General features: G+C 42.5%; 2 protein-coding genes across 4 annotated transcripts in view; both read right to left on the reverse strand.

Moving 5' to 3' along the window:
* cd34 (CD34 molecule) overlaps positions 1–13,313 on the reverse strand; it is a 42,778-nt gene extending 29,465 nt beyond the window's left edge. For 2 of the 3 annotated variants that reach the window (XM_028583675.1, XM_028583673.1), the window contains exon 1: positions 13,028–13,313. In XM_028583675.1, the coding sequence (XP_028439476.1) occupies positions 13,028–13,076 (49 nt within the window). In that variant the 5' untranslated portion in view covers positions 13,077–13,313. Of the gene's footprint in view, positions 1–13,021 lie in introns of all 3 variants that reach the window. The other variant, XM_028583674.1, reaches the window with a different exon arrangement.
* A 2,995-nt stretch (positions 13,314–16,308) lies between these two features.
* Positions 16,309–19,345, reverse strand: part of plxna2 (plexin A2) — a 212,695-nt gene continuing 209,658 nt past the window's right edge. Inside the window, exon 33 of the mRNA XM_028582483.1 lies at positions 16,309–18,048. Within this exon, the coding sequence (XP_028438284.1) occupies positions 17,953–18,048 (96 nt within the window). The 3' untranslated portion in view covers positions 16,309–17,952. The remainder of the gene's footprint in view (positions 18,049–19,345) is intronic.

Here is a 19,345-nt window from a genome sequence, read left to right on the forward strand (position 1 = left end):
TTTGGCTTTACAGCAGATAAATAAACAAATAAGTGTAAAACTAGTGGTAATAGGTTGGAAAGAAGTTGGCCAAGCAAATTAAGAGTCAAACAATTGTGTAATGTGAAAGAACTCATTGAACTAATTAAAAGACAATTTCATAAACAGCTGTGTTACACTTTTACATAGAAAACATCCCTATGCTGATCTCAAAAGGAGTTAAAGCAAACAAACACAGTTAGTATAATAGTTAAACTGGCTATCTCTAGCAATATTTTCTAACATCATCACACACATATAAATTGGAAAACATAATTATACAGGGCTTTTACACAGTTTACAATAGACCAGTAAACTGGACAGAGTAATAAAAATATGTGGATATATGTATTCACCATGTTTTCACATCTATCTTCCAACTTCTCCTCCGGCATGACATTTGTTTGTGACAGATTTAACTTCTATGTCTTTCTTTCTTTCTCCCTTCCTTTATCTCTTATCTCTTTCTCCCTTTCTTCCTTGTTTTAAATGCACAAATAATCTCTGTGCAGTAAGGGGCATTGCCAGGACATCACAAGGATCGGCACATGGTAGCAGAGAATCTGACCCTCAGGGACCCATTTGCATTTGGTTCTTTTTAGGAGGTTTTGGCATTTTGTGAGTCTTTCAGCCAGCTGGATAGAACCATCATAGGAGCATGACAAGACATGTGACTGTACAGGATGACAGACTTAAATACAGGGGGGGGGAAGGGGGGGATGGAAGTTGGTTAAAAGTTCACGTTTTGGAAGAGATCCGGTGGCTAAGTTGCCGTTCCCAATAAGAGTCCAGGTGGTGGCCTTATTTCCCCTCACCTGTCCCTCTGCCCAGAGCGTTCTACTTCTCTCTCCAACACTGCTGCCACATTAATTCATCTCCCCACACCCACACTCTCAGATCTCAATTTTAAGGCCATCACATGCACGCATCACAACACACAAAAGCACAAGACAACACACACACCAACTCAACAGGTCTTTCACCATTCTGCCCTCTGGACGCAGGTACAGGACCCTGAGGTGCTAGAGAGCTCACTATGGCAAAAAGCCTGGTGCCTGCAGCCATAGCAGCCCTGAACAAGAGACCGAGATCACTCGCTGCCACTTTGTCCGTGTTATCAGTCGGTGTTATTTCTCTGTCGAAGAATGTCATTCGGTTACGTTTGTACTTTTGTTTCTCTGTATGTGTGCTGTGTACTTGACGTACGGTGTTTGTGACAAATTATTTCCCTTTGGGGACATAAAGTACTGTGGCATGTGTCACAATATCCCATGCTGAATACTAAGACATTTTATTTCCTGAAGACAGCACTAAAACCTGAAAATAATTGAATGGAGTTTTTTAGTGAACTTGCCTTTTATGAATTAACAGTTATTCTGCTTTTTACTTAAAGGTGCTCTAAGTGATGTGACGTGATTTTTAGGCTACAACATTTTTTGTCACATACAGAAAACATCTCCTCACTATCCTTTAGCTGCCTGTCCCATGAAAAAAAACGCAGTCTCTGTAGACAGCCCAGGCTCCACAAACAGGCAGGAGGCGGATAGTGAGGAGATGTTTCCTGTATGTGACGAAAAATGTTGTAGCCTAAAAAACGCGTCACATCACTTAGAGCACCTTTAACACCTGCTTGCAACCGTTTTGTTTATGTTGTTAATTCACCCATTGTTTTTAACTGGTAATTATGAAGAAGCTGATGAGAACACCATGCCGTCAAAAGAGTTCAATGTTAGGTCATCTGTGCCACATTACTTAAATCAATTTGTTAAATAAAACAAATGTTCCTGGAAGTTGAGAGGCTTTCCTGCTTTCCTTTTCATCAGTGGGGTTGGAGGGTGAACGCAGAGGGACTCCGTTAGGAAAGACTTCCCAGGCACGGATATCTGTAATGATCTGACCAATGGAGAGGAGAAAACAATGAAAAATCCTCCATCTCTGTGTAAGGACACTGCCGGAGCTTCTCCATTCAGTCTGATGGGCTCCTCTCCTCTCCCCCTCATCATCCTGCTGACCTACCCATCAATCGCCACTCCCACATCTAAATTCCTCTTCTGTTTCCTGCCATTTTCCCGCTGCGTGATGTTTCCGAACAGCCAGGAATCCACCCTGCCCTGCGAGTACTGAAGTGTGCAGACAGACCCGGCGATGACCCCCAAACCAGCGAAAAGACAAACATAGGAAATATATTTATACTCACCCATAACCTTATTGCTTGTGCTATCCCTATGCCCTGCCTTCCACGTCTGTTACATAAGGCCATGTGAAACGGGACAGACAGAAACAAGTGATTCCGCACCGTAATGGCGGCGCAGTGCCAGAGTAAAGTTTCTCACCAAGGGAGCTGGGTGGAAAGAGCGACACAGGAAGACAAAAATGGAGGTAACAACATACAACTGCTAGACCTCCCCAGAATACTCCGGAGCAGGTGCCCCCATTGGCACGCGGTAGCTCAACCTATGGCACACTAGCAATAAATAATGTTAAATAATAATAACAAAAAAAGAGTTTTTTGGAAAGGTTGTCATTTGCACGCCAAATGAGCTCTTTCACAGACATTAGCAAGAGCACAGCCTATTTTTTTTTAACGGTAGTTCGATCTACTTTTTCATCCTCTGCATTCCCGAAAAACCCGCCTTAAAAGGGATACGGCACTGTTTGTTGAAATAGGGCTTATCCCCTAGCTGTAGATAGGTGGGCCAATGCATTTTTTGTGCATGTATTGTTTTGGTCCGATAAAACACCAGCAGCACCATCGCTAGTTAGCTTAGCGTAGTGAATGGAATCCTATGTTGCCGGTTAGCATTTTGTGAGTAAAAGTGAGCCAACAAAAACAACCTAATTACTTGCACTGAGACAAAAAATGCGTTGGCCCACCTATCTACAGCCAGGGGGAGACTGTGATAAGCCCTATTTCAACAAACGGTGGCGTATTCCTTTAAGCCTGATTTATGCTTCTGCGGCGGCTCCACGCGGAGATTTCGCTGTAGCCTACGTAAGTGGCCTGAAGTTTATACTTGTGCGCTGGTGTGCGCGTTGATCTCTTTAAGAGAATAGCGGGGCATGTGTGTGTGTGTGTGTGGGGAGTATGTAGAAGAGCGGGTGAGAGAGTGCCGATTCTAGAGGCACAGTGGGAGAAACAAATGCTGCTTCCAAGCCACGGCCGAGCGACGTGTGTCGCCGTGACATGTAGTTAAATTTTTCGATAGATGCACGTCAGGCTACGGCGGCGTAGGGTCCGGCGTAGGGTCCGGCGTAGGGTCCGGCGTAGGGTCCGGCGTAGGGTCCGGCGTAGGGTCCGTGTCTCCGTGTACCTACGTATGGAGCCACGACGTCCATTTAGTGCAGAAGCATATATCGGCCTTTACGCTGCCTCTGATCGGCTTGTATTGTCGTTGACTTCTTCAAAAGAATGCGACGCGAACACTGCCTGAGCGAGCTCGGTGGATGATGGCTGGCGTAATGCTGATTTACAGGAATATTTTAAAATGGCACTTAACTTATATTCAAATGGTTGCGGACCCCTGCTCTGGAGAGCTAATCTTTGTAGAGCACACGTCTCAGTCTCATGTGTGGGGTAGCTCAAATGTGTGAACAATGAAGATATACCTTTGTCAAGAGGAAATCTAATGGTGCTGGGATGAACTAGAGCATTTCAGCCAATTCATTTGACCTCACGTCACCAAAAAAAAGAAGAAGAGCGAAACCTGAAGCCACAAAGACAGCTTGATGACGTCACCATTACATTATCTCGACAGGTCCTATTGAGAAAAACGGACGGCCAGGGAGAGACAGAGGCAAACAGTTAATACAACAGAGGCCTCAACCGCTTTTGTTATTACATCATGTTCTGGGAAACCCAAAGAATGTTGCTGTGTAAACACAATCCACACACACAATGCTGTTGAATATGTCCCGCAGAAACAATAAACCGAATATTTGATACACAGTCTCGCTAATCTCGTGTAGAGCTGCAGAAACATTCCCTCTCTTATTCGTTTAGTTTTCCGATATGCATGACCTGATCGCTTTATTGATTGAGAGGTCTGCGTCGTTGTACTTATCCGAAAACACAGAGCCTAATGGACAAAGAATCCTCCCTTTCCTTCTCCTCCCACCTTTAACTCTCCTCCGTTCTCTCCATTGCCTTGATCCCATACAGATGTTCTTCTTTAGCACTCGCCTCTGGAGGGAAACTACTCCTATTGTTCACAAAAATCAATCCCATTGTGCTGGCCGAGCCAGCCCAACGCACAAAGCATGCACGCACGTACAGTTTCACGAGCAGACAATCATGCATGCATACTCAGCCGTTGGACTCGTATGATCAGATACATAACACAGCACGGAAAGTTAGTCAACACATAGCAACAGTTTTTTGGAAAATCCCAGCTCAGTCAGAAGAGAGCATGTTAATAAGAAAAAGCAATATCCTCTCAATATTCTCTCTCTCTCTCTCTCTCTACAACCTCCCTTTGAGTCTCCTCTCTGTCCCCAGCTTCCTCATGTCCTTTCCCTTGCGTTTTTGAAAAGGGCAAATTCTACAGGCCTGTAACTAGACCTAATTGGCTCTGATTGGGTGGCTGGGTAGACATCTTGAAGTGATTCATGCTCAAGGTTGAGAGGGTTGTGAAAGTCGGGAGTGCTTTGGGGTCTCTGAGATTCTCAATCATAACCTCAGGAGCTTTAAATCCCCGATCCGGATTTTCTTTGGAGTGTATCTATTGAGGGTCTGTGCATATCGATGCAGAAGAAAGCACTTGCAGAGAGCGAGAGCAAACCATCGAGCACTTCAAAAAAGGCATTTCACAGCTCGTATTTCACCGCCTCATATTTTGGATTTTGTAATTCCAGCTTTAGCAATTATATTGAGCAATCATTTATTCGTCCTTAATGTCCAAGTTATGTAACTATTCTGATTGTTATTTGCCACAAAAAGCGAAGGGGGGGGGGGAAGGAAAAGGACAAGAAATGAAAGAACGTTACCATATCATTTTCATCGGCGCAATTCATGCTTTTCGAAAACAGTCCCTGTTTTGATGCCAAATTAATATCTTGCTTTTGGAATGGTTTACTTTCTTGCATCCATCACAACTAAGAGGGACCACAGAAAATGAAACCCTGCTGTTTGCACAACAGCAGAAGCGAGCACCCCACCATGCTATTGGCATCTTGTAAGCACATAATAAACTGTGTGTGTTCTGGAGGCACATGGCCAGATAAGGTCTGTGGGATTAATTCATTAGTGTGCTGGCTGCCCAGATGGCTCTCATTACATGTATCTGTTCGATTCATCTCTGAAGTACTTTCACATCAGTCAAACTGTCAGCAGTTAACAGTGGTCTTTCAGTGAAGGAAGAACTTTGTAATTCTAGCCAGTTGTATTGACCGATATTATGGTCTCTAGGGGCCCCATTAAAATCTACACAAAGTTCAAATACAGCTTTACTGAAACAGATGTTAAACATTTTTTATTATTCATCTTTTTCACCACAATATGAAGGACTATTCTTATTTTTTTTAAATGACACCGACTGGACTGTTGAATGCAGTTGTTTACACAAAATAAACATGTTGCAAGCTCCTAATTTAACTGGTTTTATTTCTGGGGGTGTTTCTGAGTCATAAGGAAATAAGCTATTTCAGCAGCACACCATGAGATGGCACTACAGGACCAGGCTTTTAAAAGAATCTCATGCCGGTCACAGACAGAAGAGATTTCTGAATGACTCAACTCTGCACTCTTGTGGCAACAGCATAAAACTAAAGATGTCCTCTTGTGTTAAATCCCCCCAAAAAAAAAAAAATCTTGCCATAGAAAACATATGGAGTTGGATAATGCCAAGCCATGAACCTGTCAGCATGTCATACATTGGAAAGTATGACAACATGCGCAATGCATGCCTAAAAGATAAAGGAAAATCACTCATATTGTGCGGGACCTCGAAGAAAGCTGAACTAAGCCAATAGGTAAAGGAAGAGGGCAAATAAAAGAACAATCTCCTTCAACACGCATCTAAGATCAGATCAGATCGCCTCCAGACTTTACAATTATCCAATAACCCAACATAAAACATCTGGAGTGTTTTTTGGATATGGCGAGTGGATGAGATGGTGTGTGTGTGTGTGTGTGTGTGTGTGTGTGTGTGTGTGTGTGTGTGTGTGTGTGTGTGTGTGTGTGTGTGTGTGTGTGTGTATGTGTTTTGAAGCAAGGAGCTATACACCTCACCCCAGTCATTCTCTGAAGTGTTGCTCTGGGCTCGTCGGGAGACGCTCAGGTCCTCCACATCAAATATTAATTTCAGAGAAACTCCTAAGCCTTAAATAATTCTCAAAGAAGTGTGCCGAAAGCGAGCCCTTGCAATCCTAGGCACGTTTCTATCTGGACAATGGATTCAAGGGAGAACGAGGAGGGAGACAGAAAGAAAGGGGGGGATTGGATCTATTGTGTGGGCCCATGACAGATTGGGTTGCTTCAATACAGGGCTGCTCCCTCTTAGTTGATTAGTCGACTAATCGGTCGTTTTGGTCTTAGTCAACTTAGATTTCTTTAGTCGATTAGTCATGTTTTATGCTTTTTTTTCATGCTGAATGACTTATTTCCAAGAAACGTACGAGCACATCTCTGGTAAACACAAGAATTAAAGTGGTGCTTTTGCGTGACTCTTTGCAGAGAAACTCAGATTTACAGATCTGTCGATTTAAATCAACTAATCGATTAGTCGATACAATTGAATGAGTGTTAGTCGACTAAGAATTTCTTCAATCGAGCACAGCCCTAGCAACATGTTTAATGACAACAGATTATGTTAAAGGAGATTAGAAGTAGCGGAAAAAAGTTTTTAACATGTTGCTTCCGAATGCCAAAAAAATCAAATATCACAATATTTTTGACCAAAAACATAGATATTGCGGCAATATTGTAGGTTTGACTATCGGTGCTTTCACAAAATATCCAATGAGATTTTTGATAAATAATCATCAGTAAAGTGGATATAATGACTAAGTAATGGTAATGGCAAATAACACAACAGCTAGAACAGTCTGGTAAGTTCAGAAAATGACATGACTTTACTGTAATGCAACCAGGAGAAGACAACGCTTGTGTGATATTACAATATCCAACATTTAGGACGATAATGAGTCTCATATATTGATGTCAATATATCACCCAGCCTTGCATGGAAGCTTATGTTTTAATATCCTGATTGATCACCTTTTTGGACACGTTAACTACCATGAAGGGCTTAGGATAACGCACTCTGAAATATCTGATGGATATCATCTATTGATTTAGTGGACTAAGTCTTAATTTCAAGGTTTTTGAAAACCTACTTTCATTCTAACTGAACACTGAACAGGCCAGACTCAAGCCTGTCAGTCTGTGTGATAACAACCATCAGCCGATCTCATCTGATCTGACCCTGCTCTCAGCCAGGACTTTATTCCAACAACAATTACACCATACCGGATGGATGATCTCGCACTTATTGCCCCTGGCCTTTCAGAAGCGAGCGGGAGAAAATGTGCCATGAAGGAAATCGGAGGTGATTATCTTTATTATCAGCCAGGGGAGTAGCTGTGGAAACGGCAACCTGTGTCTGTGTGTGTGTGTGTGTGTGTGTGTGTGTGTGTGTGTGTGTGTGTGTGTGTGTGTGTGTGTGTGTGTGTGTGTGGTGGTGGGGGGGGGTGGGGGGGAGATGCACAAGCTGTTCCAGCAGCATGCTGATTGGCCCATACAAGCACCAATGGTAATTAACATCTGCATATGCAAACAAGTGCTCCAGCTAGGGAAATTTGGCAGGCGTTTCTCACCTGCACCCTGTGCCTGAGAGCAGCAGGGTGGTTGAGTATGTGTCACTGTGTGTATGTCTAAGTGTGTGTGTGTGTTACACAGGGGTGCAGACACACGTACACAAAATCAAATGATGAGCGTTCTGCGACTTCATATTCACAGCACAAGCCTGTTCCGGGGTGCACTTGTGTATTTTAATGTCCCTGTGCATTTGCATAGCTGAAAAATACTTACGCCTGCACTTTTTTTTTTTTTTAAGCACAGCTGGTATGGGTGGACCGGGGGCACTGGGTCAAATGGACGCCATCCTCCCACCTCTTTGTTTTTGCTGTGCAGTGCTCAAAGAGATGAGGCCACCCAACAGGAGGCTGTCAGTGGGCCTGCTGGGGGGGCCTCATTACCATTTCAGGGAGCAGGGACAAATCGCGTCCAGAGAAAGACACTGATCGCCAGCCTCGCCCTGCCGATAGGCACAGTCACCGCGCTCAGAAAACTGGAAGAACTTGTCAGAAAGTGGCAGAGAGGGCACTTTCTGTATTTTTTAAGTTGTATATGTACGCATGAGTGAAGCAGTTAATGAACAGCTTGGCTGTTTCCCTTTTCATTCAAACATGTATGTTTGCATGATTCCCAGGTCTCATTTATGCACCTGTTTTTTCATGTGTGTGCTGTTTTCAAACATCATACTCCGAGCCTGTAAGTGTGTCTTGCGACCTGCACCTGCGCGTGTGTGTGTGTGTGTGTGTGTGTGTGTGTGTGTGTGTGTGTGTGTGTGTGTGTGTGTGTGTGTGTGTGTGTGTGTGTGTGTGTGTGTGTGTGTGAGGCTAACACATGCTGCTGAATGAGTCTCTGACCTGTGAATTATGCAGAGCGCCCACTTGCGTGGCCCGGCGTGTGCTGTGCTGTGGAGTTCTAATGAGAGAGAGGCTAGCGGGCGGCAGGTGAGACGGGCTGCAGAGCACACCGAGAACGACAGCTCCAACAGCGGGAGGCCAGGCTATAAATAGAGCCTGTGCTGAGAGTTTATGACACCTGGATTCACATTCGTTAGCAATTTCCCTCCGACCAACTTCCACTACCACCCACATCACTTTCTTGTGTTCTGTTCAGCCCCAGTGTTGCTTTTTGTGTTTTCTCTGTTTCTTTTTTGCAACTTTCTTTACTTACATGGAGCTGTGGTAAGCACTTTATTTTTGGCATTGTTGGGCAAAAATGTCATAATAATCTTTTAGCATATTGTAAACCAAGTGGTCTGAGAGAAAACTAGACTTTTGCACCTCCTCTTGACTCTGTATTCAGGCTTCAGAAAATCTAGCTGTGACAGGAGACTTTGGTCAATCACAGGCCATTACAGAGAGAGAGAGAGAGAGAGAGAGAGAGAGAGAGAGAGAGAGAGAGAGAAAGCCTACTGGCTGTTCTGTGCCAGCACTGTTGAGAATGATTTAATGTGTATTAATATGCAGCTGGAAAAAAAACACACAAATTCAATATTCACACTTGTATGGAAGTAAATCTGCTTCATCGGATTTTGAAACTAAAAAGCCATTGAATGTCTAGCATTGAAATTATGTATCTGAATTTTTTGCCTCAAAATGTTACTCTTCAAATTTCCAACAACATAAATCCCACTCTAGGGGTGTCACGATTTCGATTTTAAATCAAAAACTGATCGAATGAGCGTTCCATTTCGACTATCGAAATCAAAAGCAGGACCGGCAATTCCCCCAGTATATATTTTTTTCTCCCTCCACCCTACTGGCGCACGTCCGAAGAAATAAACAGCAGACACACGGTGTAGCTGACCGGCTGGTAGCGTGCAGCTGAAGACACAGGGTAACGTTAGCTTACCGGTAGCTGACCCTTTTCCAGACACCATGGTCAGTGCCGGAGTCGGAGATGATGGAGAAACAACAGAACTGAAAAACCCTCCAGCTTCCCTGAAGTCAGTGAGTGAGTTATTTAAACAAACAGGGAAGGTAAAGCATCCACGGTGTGTTCATGTGCGTCTCGGTAAACTAATGATGCTGACCCCGTCAGGTCAGCGTAGTTGGCGATCAACCAATCAGCACGCAGCTCATCTAAATATTCATGAGCATACAATAGGGGAGAAAACCTCTTGTTTCATTCTAGGGCTATTTCACAGGGTTGCATTAGGGAGCATAGAACAGCACACGGGCCATTTTCAGCCCAACCAATGTTACATACCCTGTTAGGAGACCTTAAGGAATATTGTCAAATACCCAATATAATCAATCATTCTATCACCCCTTTAATCAAATCGAAACTTAAATTTGAAAGTCGAAAGTCAAATCGAACCTACAGTATGACTGCTTTTCGTCTACAAAAGTACAACTCTGCCAACACCACAATGCGTGGTAATACAAAACTTTTCTTTATGATCAAACGCATGGCTATAAAGTCCCCATTGCAGCGATTTGCCTCAAGATGATCAGTGGCGAACAGTGGCAAACAGTGGCAAAGGGAAAACCAAAGACATTTGAACAACCATCAGCATCAGAAGTGAGAAGCACTGAGGTCCAACAAGGTGTCAGGGTGTGTTTCGCTGTGAAATTAATACTCAGCCATTCTTCAAAATGGGGCTGAAATCATCCCTGGCATCCTCTTTTGCCAACTCACATTACTGTAATTATTTCAGAATTTGCCTTGTAATCCAGGCTGAGAATCCTACCCAGAACGAATGGGATGTCAGCTTTACGCAACTACTTGTAAAGGCATTATAGGGCGTTAAGTCCCGCGTGGATTTGAATTGGTCTCAGCAGTACAGGATTAGAAGCAGCGGGGATTAGACCTTCCCTGGAGGAAATACAGGAGCAGGGGTGGCCAAGGGACTCAAGATATAGAATACATATTGCTTGATAAACTGGCTGCAACAGGAAACTACTGTAAGAAGCATTGTTTATACTAGGCTTTACAATACGAAGAACATATCCCGAAAACGAAATTACTTGTGATAGGCCTAAATAAACAGATATTAAAGTTTACTCTGTTCTGCATTTCTGCTGCTTTCAGCATTCTGCTAAAATACAACAAATTGCTTGTTGAGTTTAAAACAAATCATAACAAAAGTAAATAATTTCCGACATTCTTTTGTTGAACAAATTGAACATGTAATTGAATATAAAAGGCACCACTAAAAAAAAAAAGACAGTTTTGACAGTTTCTTTTTAAAGTGTGTCATTTTTACTGATATTTTCTTTCAACTTACTCAAAAAAATCTCAGTTTCTTTCGCGATACGTCGCAGCCTTTCGCGAAGTGTATATTGCCCCAGTTGATATTGCGATGACGATAACTATCCTAGTTTATACCATTACTCCAACTCCGTAAACGGTGTCAAACTGCACTTTCTTATTAGTCATGTAGAATGAATGAATGAATGAATGACCACCCCTCTGTCTGTTTATACACTATATCTACAACATTCTACTTCCGGGATTGTTCTGGTGCTGCCAGTAATTCCGCTGGATGTCCCTCTTTTTCGGCCAGATGTCCGTCACCTTCCTCTTTCTTTGGTTGTAATTCTAAACTCCGGTGGATATCTGAGGACTATGGTTAACTGCTCCTCAGATCTCTGCAGGGTAAATCCAGACAGCTAGCTAGACTATCTGTCCAATCTGAGTTTTCTGTTGCACGACTAAAACAACTTTTGAACATACACATGTTCCACCAAAACAAGTTCCTTCCCGAGGCTATTTTGCAGCGGCGCCGTGGCTCTGTCTTGCTTAGCGCCGCCCAAGATGATTGCAATAGTTTTTAAATAAATGCCAATAAACTAGAGCGCATTCCTCTCCCATCCCAAAATGCTGTGTGGACTAGCCACTGCGAGACTATTCACCTAATCAATTAAATCTGTTTTTGCCCCAGGTGACTATTAGGTATTAAAGCGGTGGTATGGTTGCCATCATTTTTGTTTCGCTCAAGGACTTCACTTAATGCTTTCATGGGCACCTGGACCTTCTTCCTGCTCCTCTTTCTGCCCACTTATCTGCTATTTTCCACTGTTTCCTCTCTAATAAAAGACAGGTGCATCCAGAAAGTGGGCAAACGTATGAGCTTTTTGCCTGGTCACCCACAATCGTCCTCTGTGGAATCACTGACCCTCAGGGCCATTTCATTCCAGCTAAACACACTGACCCACACTTCCATTAGCAACCTAATGTGATTGCAGCCCCTGTGGTGGCGCAGAGAGGCTGAGCTCAGTCTGAGCTAACAGACTCGCATGAAGACAAACGACTGCAATTCAGCATGTTACAGCCATGGGCTATTCTGTTAGCCGCTAGCCAGGAAGGGAGTGTGGGAGATGCAAGATCTCAGATTGAGTCACAGATACAGGAGGTGAGAGAGGGATGGCATGTGTCTCCCTGAGGTATGCACACTGTGAGGTGGGGTTTTGGAGATGCGCCTGAAAGAGGCCAAAATTGGCATTGCCTTTGGATGGAGGTTTTCAAACCGTGGGAAGGGGAAAGAGAGACATGAGGCAAATACACAGTGAGAGCTGAAAGGGACAGGTGTGTGCAGTTGTTCTGAAAACAACAGGAATTTAGTTATTGTGGTTTGGTGGGGTGATCAACACAATAAGCAGTAGTGGTGGGAAGGAAGTCGATCCACGTAGGCCTATGGATCGTTTTTTTTTTTTGGGACGATTTTTAAAAATGTATGTTTTTTTTTTTAAACCAATGATTTACCTAAATATTTTCCGTTTATACGTACCACTGACGGCTGACATCTGTTTCCAGCAAAACAGACTAGAAGCTGAAAATACACGTAGGCCTAATTAGGCTACTTCTGAAATAAATGTCAGACTGACTGACTTGTGATGTGCATTCTTTTTAGAAAACTGAATTGTCTCATGATGCTACTGTCTCTAGAAGTGTCCTATTCAACTTTAGTTTTCGTTAAAGAAGGGAGAGAGAATCACAATACTCAATAGGCCTACTATCGAATTGCAGTTAAATGAAAATAGAATCGGCACCCATGTATCCTGGAAGAATCGAATCGGGCCCAAAGCATTTCGTGCCAGCCCTAAGCAGCAGCAGCAGCAGCAGCAGCAGCAGCGGTACCCAGCTCGAGGCATTTCAGCCACTTTAAAAACCCTGAGAGCCCGAGTTCTACAATTTGCGTCAAAACCGGACTCCTTCTTGTCTCATATCTAAACCCTCAGATGTAATACACAAATATTAATGTTGACTTACACTTACCGAGGAATATATCTTCATCTTCGACTTCCGTCGCATACAAAACGTCCATAAATCTGCTTAGAATTCATTGAAAAAAAAAAGACGCTCCGTATAACAACAGATCTTGCCTGAGAATTAGCACATATTTAACTTTTCTTTAGTTTGGAAGTAATCAAGTGATAGTTGTCTGTACATCCATGGTCACATTGCAAACAAGAACCGGTACTAGCTAATTCGGCATACTTTTAATGGTGCCAATTTGACAAACAAACAAATTTGCTGCCAAAAAGCACCTTATTCTTATTCTTTCCGGCAGACTAAGCACAGTTTAGTGCGTTGCTGCCTCCCACTGGTGTAGAAACGGCATTGCTGCTTTTGCCCTCAGAGACATTTGTACCTTATATACTGTCTATGCGTTTATAACGACTGAATCTAAACATTATAGCCTACTACTTCCTGTTTACTTAGTACATTCCCCTAAAGCATTTTTGCAAAGTGTAGTTTTAGTTTAGGGCTTTGGGAGGTCGCTCAACAAAACGACATGAATCCAGGTCTTAGCTCTATGCAATTTTTAACCAGCAAAGTTTATTTATATATAACAACAGTACAAAGTGAATCATTGGCTTGCAAAATAGGTGTGCTTCATATTTACAATAGGTACACAATAATATATTATCATAACAAAATCAAAGCAAATAAAAAAAAACAAGAGAACAACCTTTTTTAAATACTTTAAGTTTCTTACAATTTTCACAACACTTTTATAAAACAAGAAGAACAGACAGCCATTATTATTATCATCATCGTTATCATCGTCATTGCCAGTAATTGCTATTTTACAGAACTCCAGTGTCTACAAAGGGTTTGTTTACAATGTGTTTAAAATGGAAGTATAGTCATTACATATTTTGTGATATTTTGACTTGAGAGTAATACATCGGAAAGCTCAGGGTTTCAATTCATCGGTCTGATGCCATGAAGCAAAACAAAAACAAAAATGCTGATTAAATGCTTTGTTTTGTATAAGGAATGATGATGACACGTGCCGGTCAAAACCACAACCCCCGTCTCTTTCGGCAACGCGTTACACCGAGAGCAAAGAAAGTGCACAAAGCGCCTTCATTTAGCAATCAGCTTGAGCTGAAATGAGGTTGTGTTTATGAGCGTCTATCCATCGCTCACACGACAGTCAAATGGGATTCTGCGCTGCAGAACGCGAGTAAACTAACTTTTCTCTTCTCAGTTCAAACTGAATTAAAACGATCCTGGAAACAAGTGTACACGGAAACAAGCTACTGTATGTGTAGGAACAGAAGAGAGAGAGAGAAAAAAAAAGTGCATTCAGCTGTAATGTAAGACATGTAATAGGCTACATGGGCTTCCGGTAAGAATTTGCAGTTAGACTCTAATGACGGCGTGTATCGATATGGAATAAAAGGCAGAACTGAAGCATGGATTAAAACGCATGCAAAAATCTCACACAAGACAAGAGGAAACACCCTGATATAAATGATCTCGGAGAGCGGAGAGAGAAATCAAAGCCACTCGCAACCAATTTGTGCGCCTCTGATTACGTTCGTCACAATTCTGAACACAGGGGAGCTCATCGGAGAGTGGGAAAGACTCGAATAAACATACATTTGTTTAATCCCTTGCAAAAAAGGAAAAGGCATTTAGGTCCTGTTCAAATGATAAAAAGCATTACTCCATACAAGCAATGTGAGGTATGAGGAGGATACAATTCTATTTGCTGAAATTGGGAAGACACCTTAATCAAAAAGAAGAAGCTTAATGTTTATGTACTGTACAGTATATGTGCGCCATTGTGTACCTATAGATGTTTATTAGGGGGTTAGCGATAGGGCTGGGCAATATATCCATATTATATTGATATCGATGTATGAGGCTAGATATAATCCTTCTTCAATTCTGGATATCGCACGTGACACAAGTGTTGTCTTTTCCTGGTTTTAAAGGCTGCATTAAAGTAAAGTGATGTCATTTCCTGAACTCTCCAGACTGTTCTAGCCATTTTGTTATTTGCCTTTACCCACTTAGTCATTATATCCACATTATTTGCGATTATTTATCAAAAATCTCATTGTGTTAATATTTTGTGGAAGCACCAATAGTCAGCCCTACAATATCGCCGCAATATCGACACTGAAGTATTTGGTCAAAAGTTTTGTGATATTTGATTTTCTCCATATCGCCCAGCTCTAAATAAGAGAGCGAGAAGGTGCCTTTTTTTTTATTTTTTCTTCCAGATGAGGGAACAAATTATAAAATCTAGGCCTAATCTTTCCCACATGTGCCCCCACTGGCCGGACACAGTAATAGCATGTCAATCACACCATCCTACATTTCTCCTTGCCTGTTAGTTTGATGTTTTTTTTCTTCTTCTTCTTCTTTCCATCTCCTGATCACACTGTGCACACACAACGGACTCAGATCAAAGAGAGGCTTCAAAGCCGGAGCAGGAAACTAGACCTAAAGGGGTTCTCTCTCTTTCCAACTCTCCCTCTCTCTCTCCTCATTTCTCAACACCCTCTCTTCAAACAGCTCGGGCGATCCCGAGCGCTGAGCGAGGCAACATCTGCCTGAGCCCAGCCATACCCTCTTCACCTTTTACTTTATCTCGCCAAGACAGTTCTCAGCAGAGTGCCAGCGCCGGGTATCACAGAGAGACCACTGGGCTCCAAAGGACTGTGCCCGAGTCGAGGACTGATGAGATCACTAAGAACACTAAGCAGGCGGGTATCTAAGGCCACAGAGAAAAAAAGAAGCACCTTTCACCCCACTACGGCCGTTTATCATGCTCTCAACAACACACCAATGCAGTATACTGTTGCAAACCTAGAACAATACCTATTTTCAAGTACTCGATGTAAACAACAAGCCAACATATATCCCGGAAGAAACAGAAAGGACCGATCCAGAGGATGGAATCTTCAGTTTGTCGTCATCCAGCTAGAAGGTCGGAAGGTAACGTCAGCCTTTTAACACCTTGGGACGTTTTGGTTTAAGTCAGGAGACGCATCCACGTGACATGCAACATACTTTTTTTTTTTGTCTTTTTTAAATGTATAGGTCTCTGTGTTTCATATGTTGTGTTCCTCATTCCCAGATCTCTTTTCTCCCGCCTATGTTTCGTACCTTTTTTTTTTTTTCTTTTACGAGTTTCAAAACTCAACCATTCCAGTTAGACTTGATAAGCTTCAACTTCAACCGGCTCTACACTCCCAACAGGAGAGCTTTGCTTCCCTCTGTAAAGCATGAACCGATTTTTTTTTTTTTTTTTTTTTTTTTTTGACACATTAGCGGACAATTTAAAAACAACAGGATCTTTTGGCACTTGTTGAAACTGAACCCACGGAGCTAGGCTTCTTTTTGTCTGTGCGGGGACATGGGGGGTGGTGGAGGTGGTGGTGGTGGTTGGGTGGGGCAGATCTCCCATCAGCTAACAACAAAAGCTGGCGTGACTCATTGGCACTTGACAGAATCAAAGATGGACCCTTGGAGAACTTCTGATGTGCGACAGCATGCATGCAAAGTACACACAAAGTGGATCAAGTTCCCAAATAGATACAAACTGTGGTTATATAGTGGAGATTCTTAGCTTAGAGACCAATTGCTCTCGTTTGGTCTCGACTAAGTGCATCTGCGCACACTGCGTAGGTATGAGCAGCCACAATGCAGACGATACGCACTCTCCTCTAGCAGGAAAAAAAAAAAAAAAAAAAGAAAGTGGTTTAGGGTAAATAATGTTTGGGACGTGGTTGGACGGGCTCGGGCCAGGACGGACAAATGGAGTCGTTCACTCGACGAGCTACTGCAAATACCTACGGAGCTCAGTTCAACTGAGCCCCTTTTCTGTTTGCAAAACTCAAATAGACATACAAACGGACAAACAAATTAAAAACATTTGTACATTCACATAAACAGATTGGCAAGTATCAACCGGTACATACACAGATGACCTAACTGCTGAGAGAAAAAAAACAAAAAAAACAACAACCTTGGACACCAGATTGATGCTGATTCATGGTAATCTCCTAAATACACTATAGGCCTTCCTCTCAGTCGTCCTCAGTTTAGGTGCGAGCGTGCTGGCTGAACTGTTGACCATCCATTTCTTTTATGGTTTCCTGTACACTTCTGATTGGAGGAAGAGCAGAGGTTATGTCCGTGTCACGTGGAGCGTCAGTCCGAGGAGGGAACGGAGAGAGAGAAGACATGGACCGTGGCCTGTTTCACCACCGCGCTGCCCGTCTCTTTACGTCTTTGCACGACAACACTCGTGGGAGACCGGGAGGCGGGTGTTTTCAACTGCAACTGATAATATTCAAAATGTACAAGTAAAAAAATAAAAATCTGAACGCAAACTCAGCAGCAGTCCGACATGAGATCTGCTCCTCTGCTTCTCGCCGTCATTTTCTTTTCTTTTTTTGTCTCCATTTCACACTCAGGTGTCAGTTTCTGAATGAGTGGAGGATAAAATCTGTTCCTCTGTTTGCTCTCACGATTTGGCAGAGTCTTACTCAGACACACACACACACACACACACACAATTTCCTGTCAAACTGAGAGAAAATATACTTTGCGAAAAAAAAAGGAACGAACAAAAATAAATAAATACACGCCATGTTCTTGCCTTCTCTGCTGATGGTCCTTCCTTATGCCATTATCAGCTCCAGCTGCAGGGCCTCTATCTCAGTCTGTGGGCCCTTAGCTGGTGCCATCATGGAAGGAGGGGAAAGAATTACAAACTAAAGCTGTTGGATGTCTGTCCGACAGTGAATACAGAGAGGCCCCAGGTCTGGTTTTCGTGGCGGTAGCTCCCACGTTGAGAGGTAAGTAATGCGGGACCTTCGTGCGAGGGCCCTCTGGAGACTTGTGGTCCCGTCTCTCTCGGTGTTGGCGCTCTCTTTGAGTGGCGGTCGCTCTCAGCTCTCCAGGGACATGGCCGAGATCAGCTGCTCCACCTTGTAGGACAACCTCTGCTTCCTCGCCTGTTCGTCCTGCTCCAGGGCGGCCGTGATCTGTGCAGGACAAGGAAAAACTTTGGTCAAATACCAGCCAGAAAAAAAAATACATATTCCGACTACATCCTTAGTGGTTGCGCTACATTTATAGAATTACATCTGACAACATTTCATAACGAGAACTGCGTATTTCGTTATGGAGTGGAGCCTGTTTTCAGTGGTGGAAGAAATATTCAGATACTTTACTTAAGTAAAAGTACTAATACCACAATGTAAAAAATTCTCTGTCACAAGTAAAATTGAAAACACTACTTAAGTTAAAGTATTTAAGTATCATCAGGAAAATGTACTTAAAGTATAATAAAGTAAAAGTACTCAATGCAGAAAAAAAAAAAAACCTCACATTTTAGAAACTGGAAACGGATTCAAACTGTGTTTAATGGTCTGGTAATTTCAGCTGGAATTGTAGTCTTATATTGTTGGGTAGTTTAATTTATAATTCAAAGATCGTATTTTATAAACTACATGTGTTTTGTGTTCAAAAATCTTAATTTGTAAAGTAACTAGTAACTGAAGCTGTCAGATGAATGTAGTGGAGTAAAAAGAACAATATTTCTCTCTGAAATTGTAGCAGAGTAGAAGTAGAAAGTGGCATGGAAAGAAAAGACTCAAGTAAAGTACCTCAAATTTGTACTTGACTAAATGTACTTAGTTGCATTCCACCACTGCCTGCTTTTTGTTAGGTTTGTATACAGACATCATAAGAAATAGAAAGAAAAGAATTACATCACTGCCTTTGTCTTTGACAACACATGGAGAAATATTTGTGTTATTAGCCTTTCCCTGTTTCATCTTCTGAGCCCATTTCTTGGAAATTTGGCATTTGTCATGTCGGGATCAAAAGGAATTCAGACAGGCTCTCTCCTTCGTTCTCTCGTCTAGTGTCTGCCTTGTCAGGAGGAATCTATGTCAGAGTGGCAGCAACACACACGGCAAAGGCCTTTAATATGAACATAAAACAGCAGCACAAAAATATGGGCCATGTCACCTTTGATATGGATATCTGTATCCAAATGCCGCAGCTTTTATTTCAACATATGGTTTCAGGTTTGCTACCGTGTATATGTTTGCTACCGTTGATCGGTTTCCTATCAAACTACACTAGACTGGAATGCAGTGTTTCACTCAATGATTGATGATTCCAGCATCATCATTAATTGACCCCTCTTATGCAATGTGTGATTTCAAATATTCTGAGATGAGAGATAAATAAATAATGAAAGAATATGGGAGAAAACAAACTGTCACCCACACGCGAGTAAAACGTATTTTTCGCCATTACTCATTCACGGTC

This window comes from Perca flavescens, chromosome 7, assembly GCF_004354835.1.
Source record: "Perca flavescens isolate YP-PL-M2 chromosome 7, PFLA_1.0, whole genome shotgun sequence".
In the NCBI taxonomy this organism is placed as follows: Eukaryota; Metazoa; Chordata; class Actinopteri; order Perciformes; family Percidae; genus Perca; species Perca flavescens.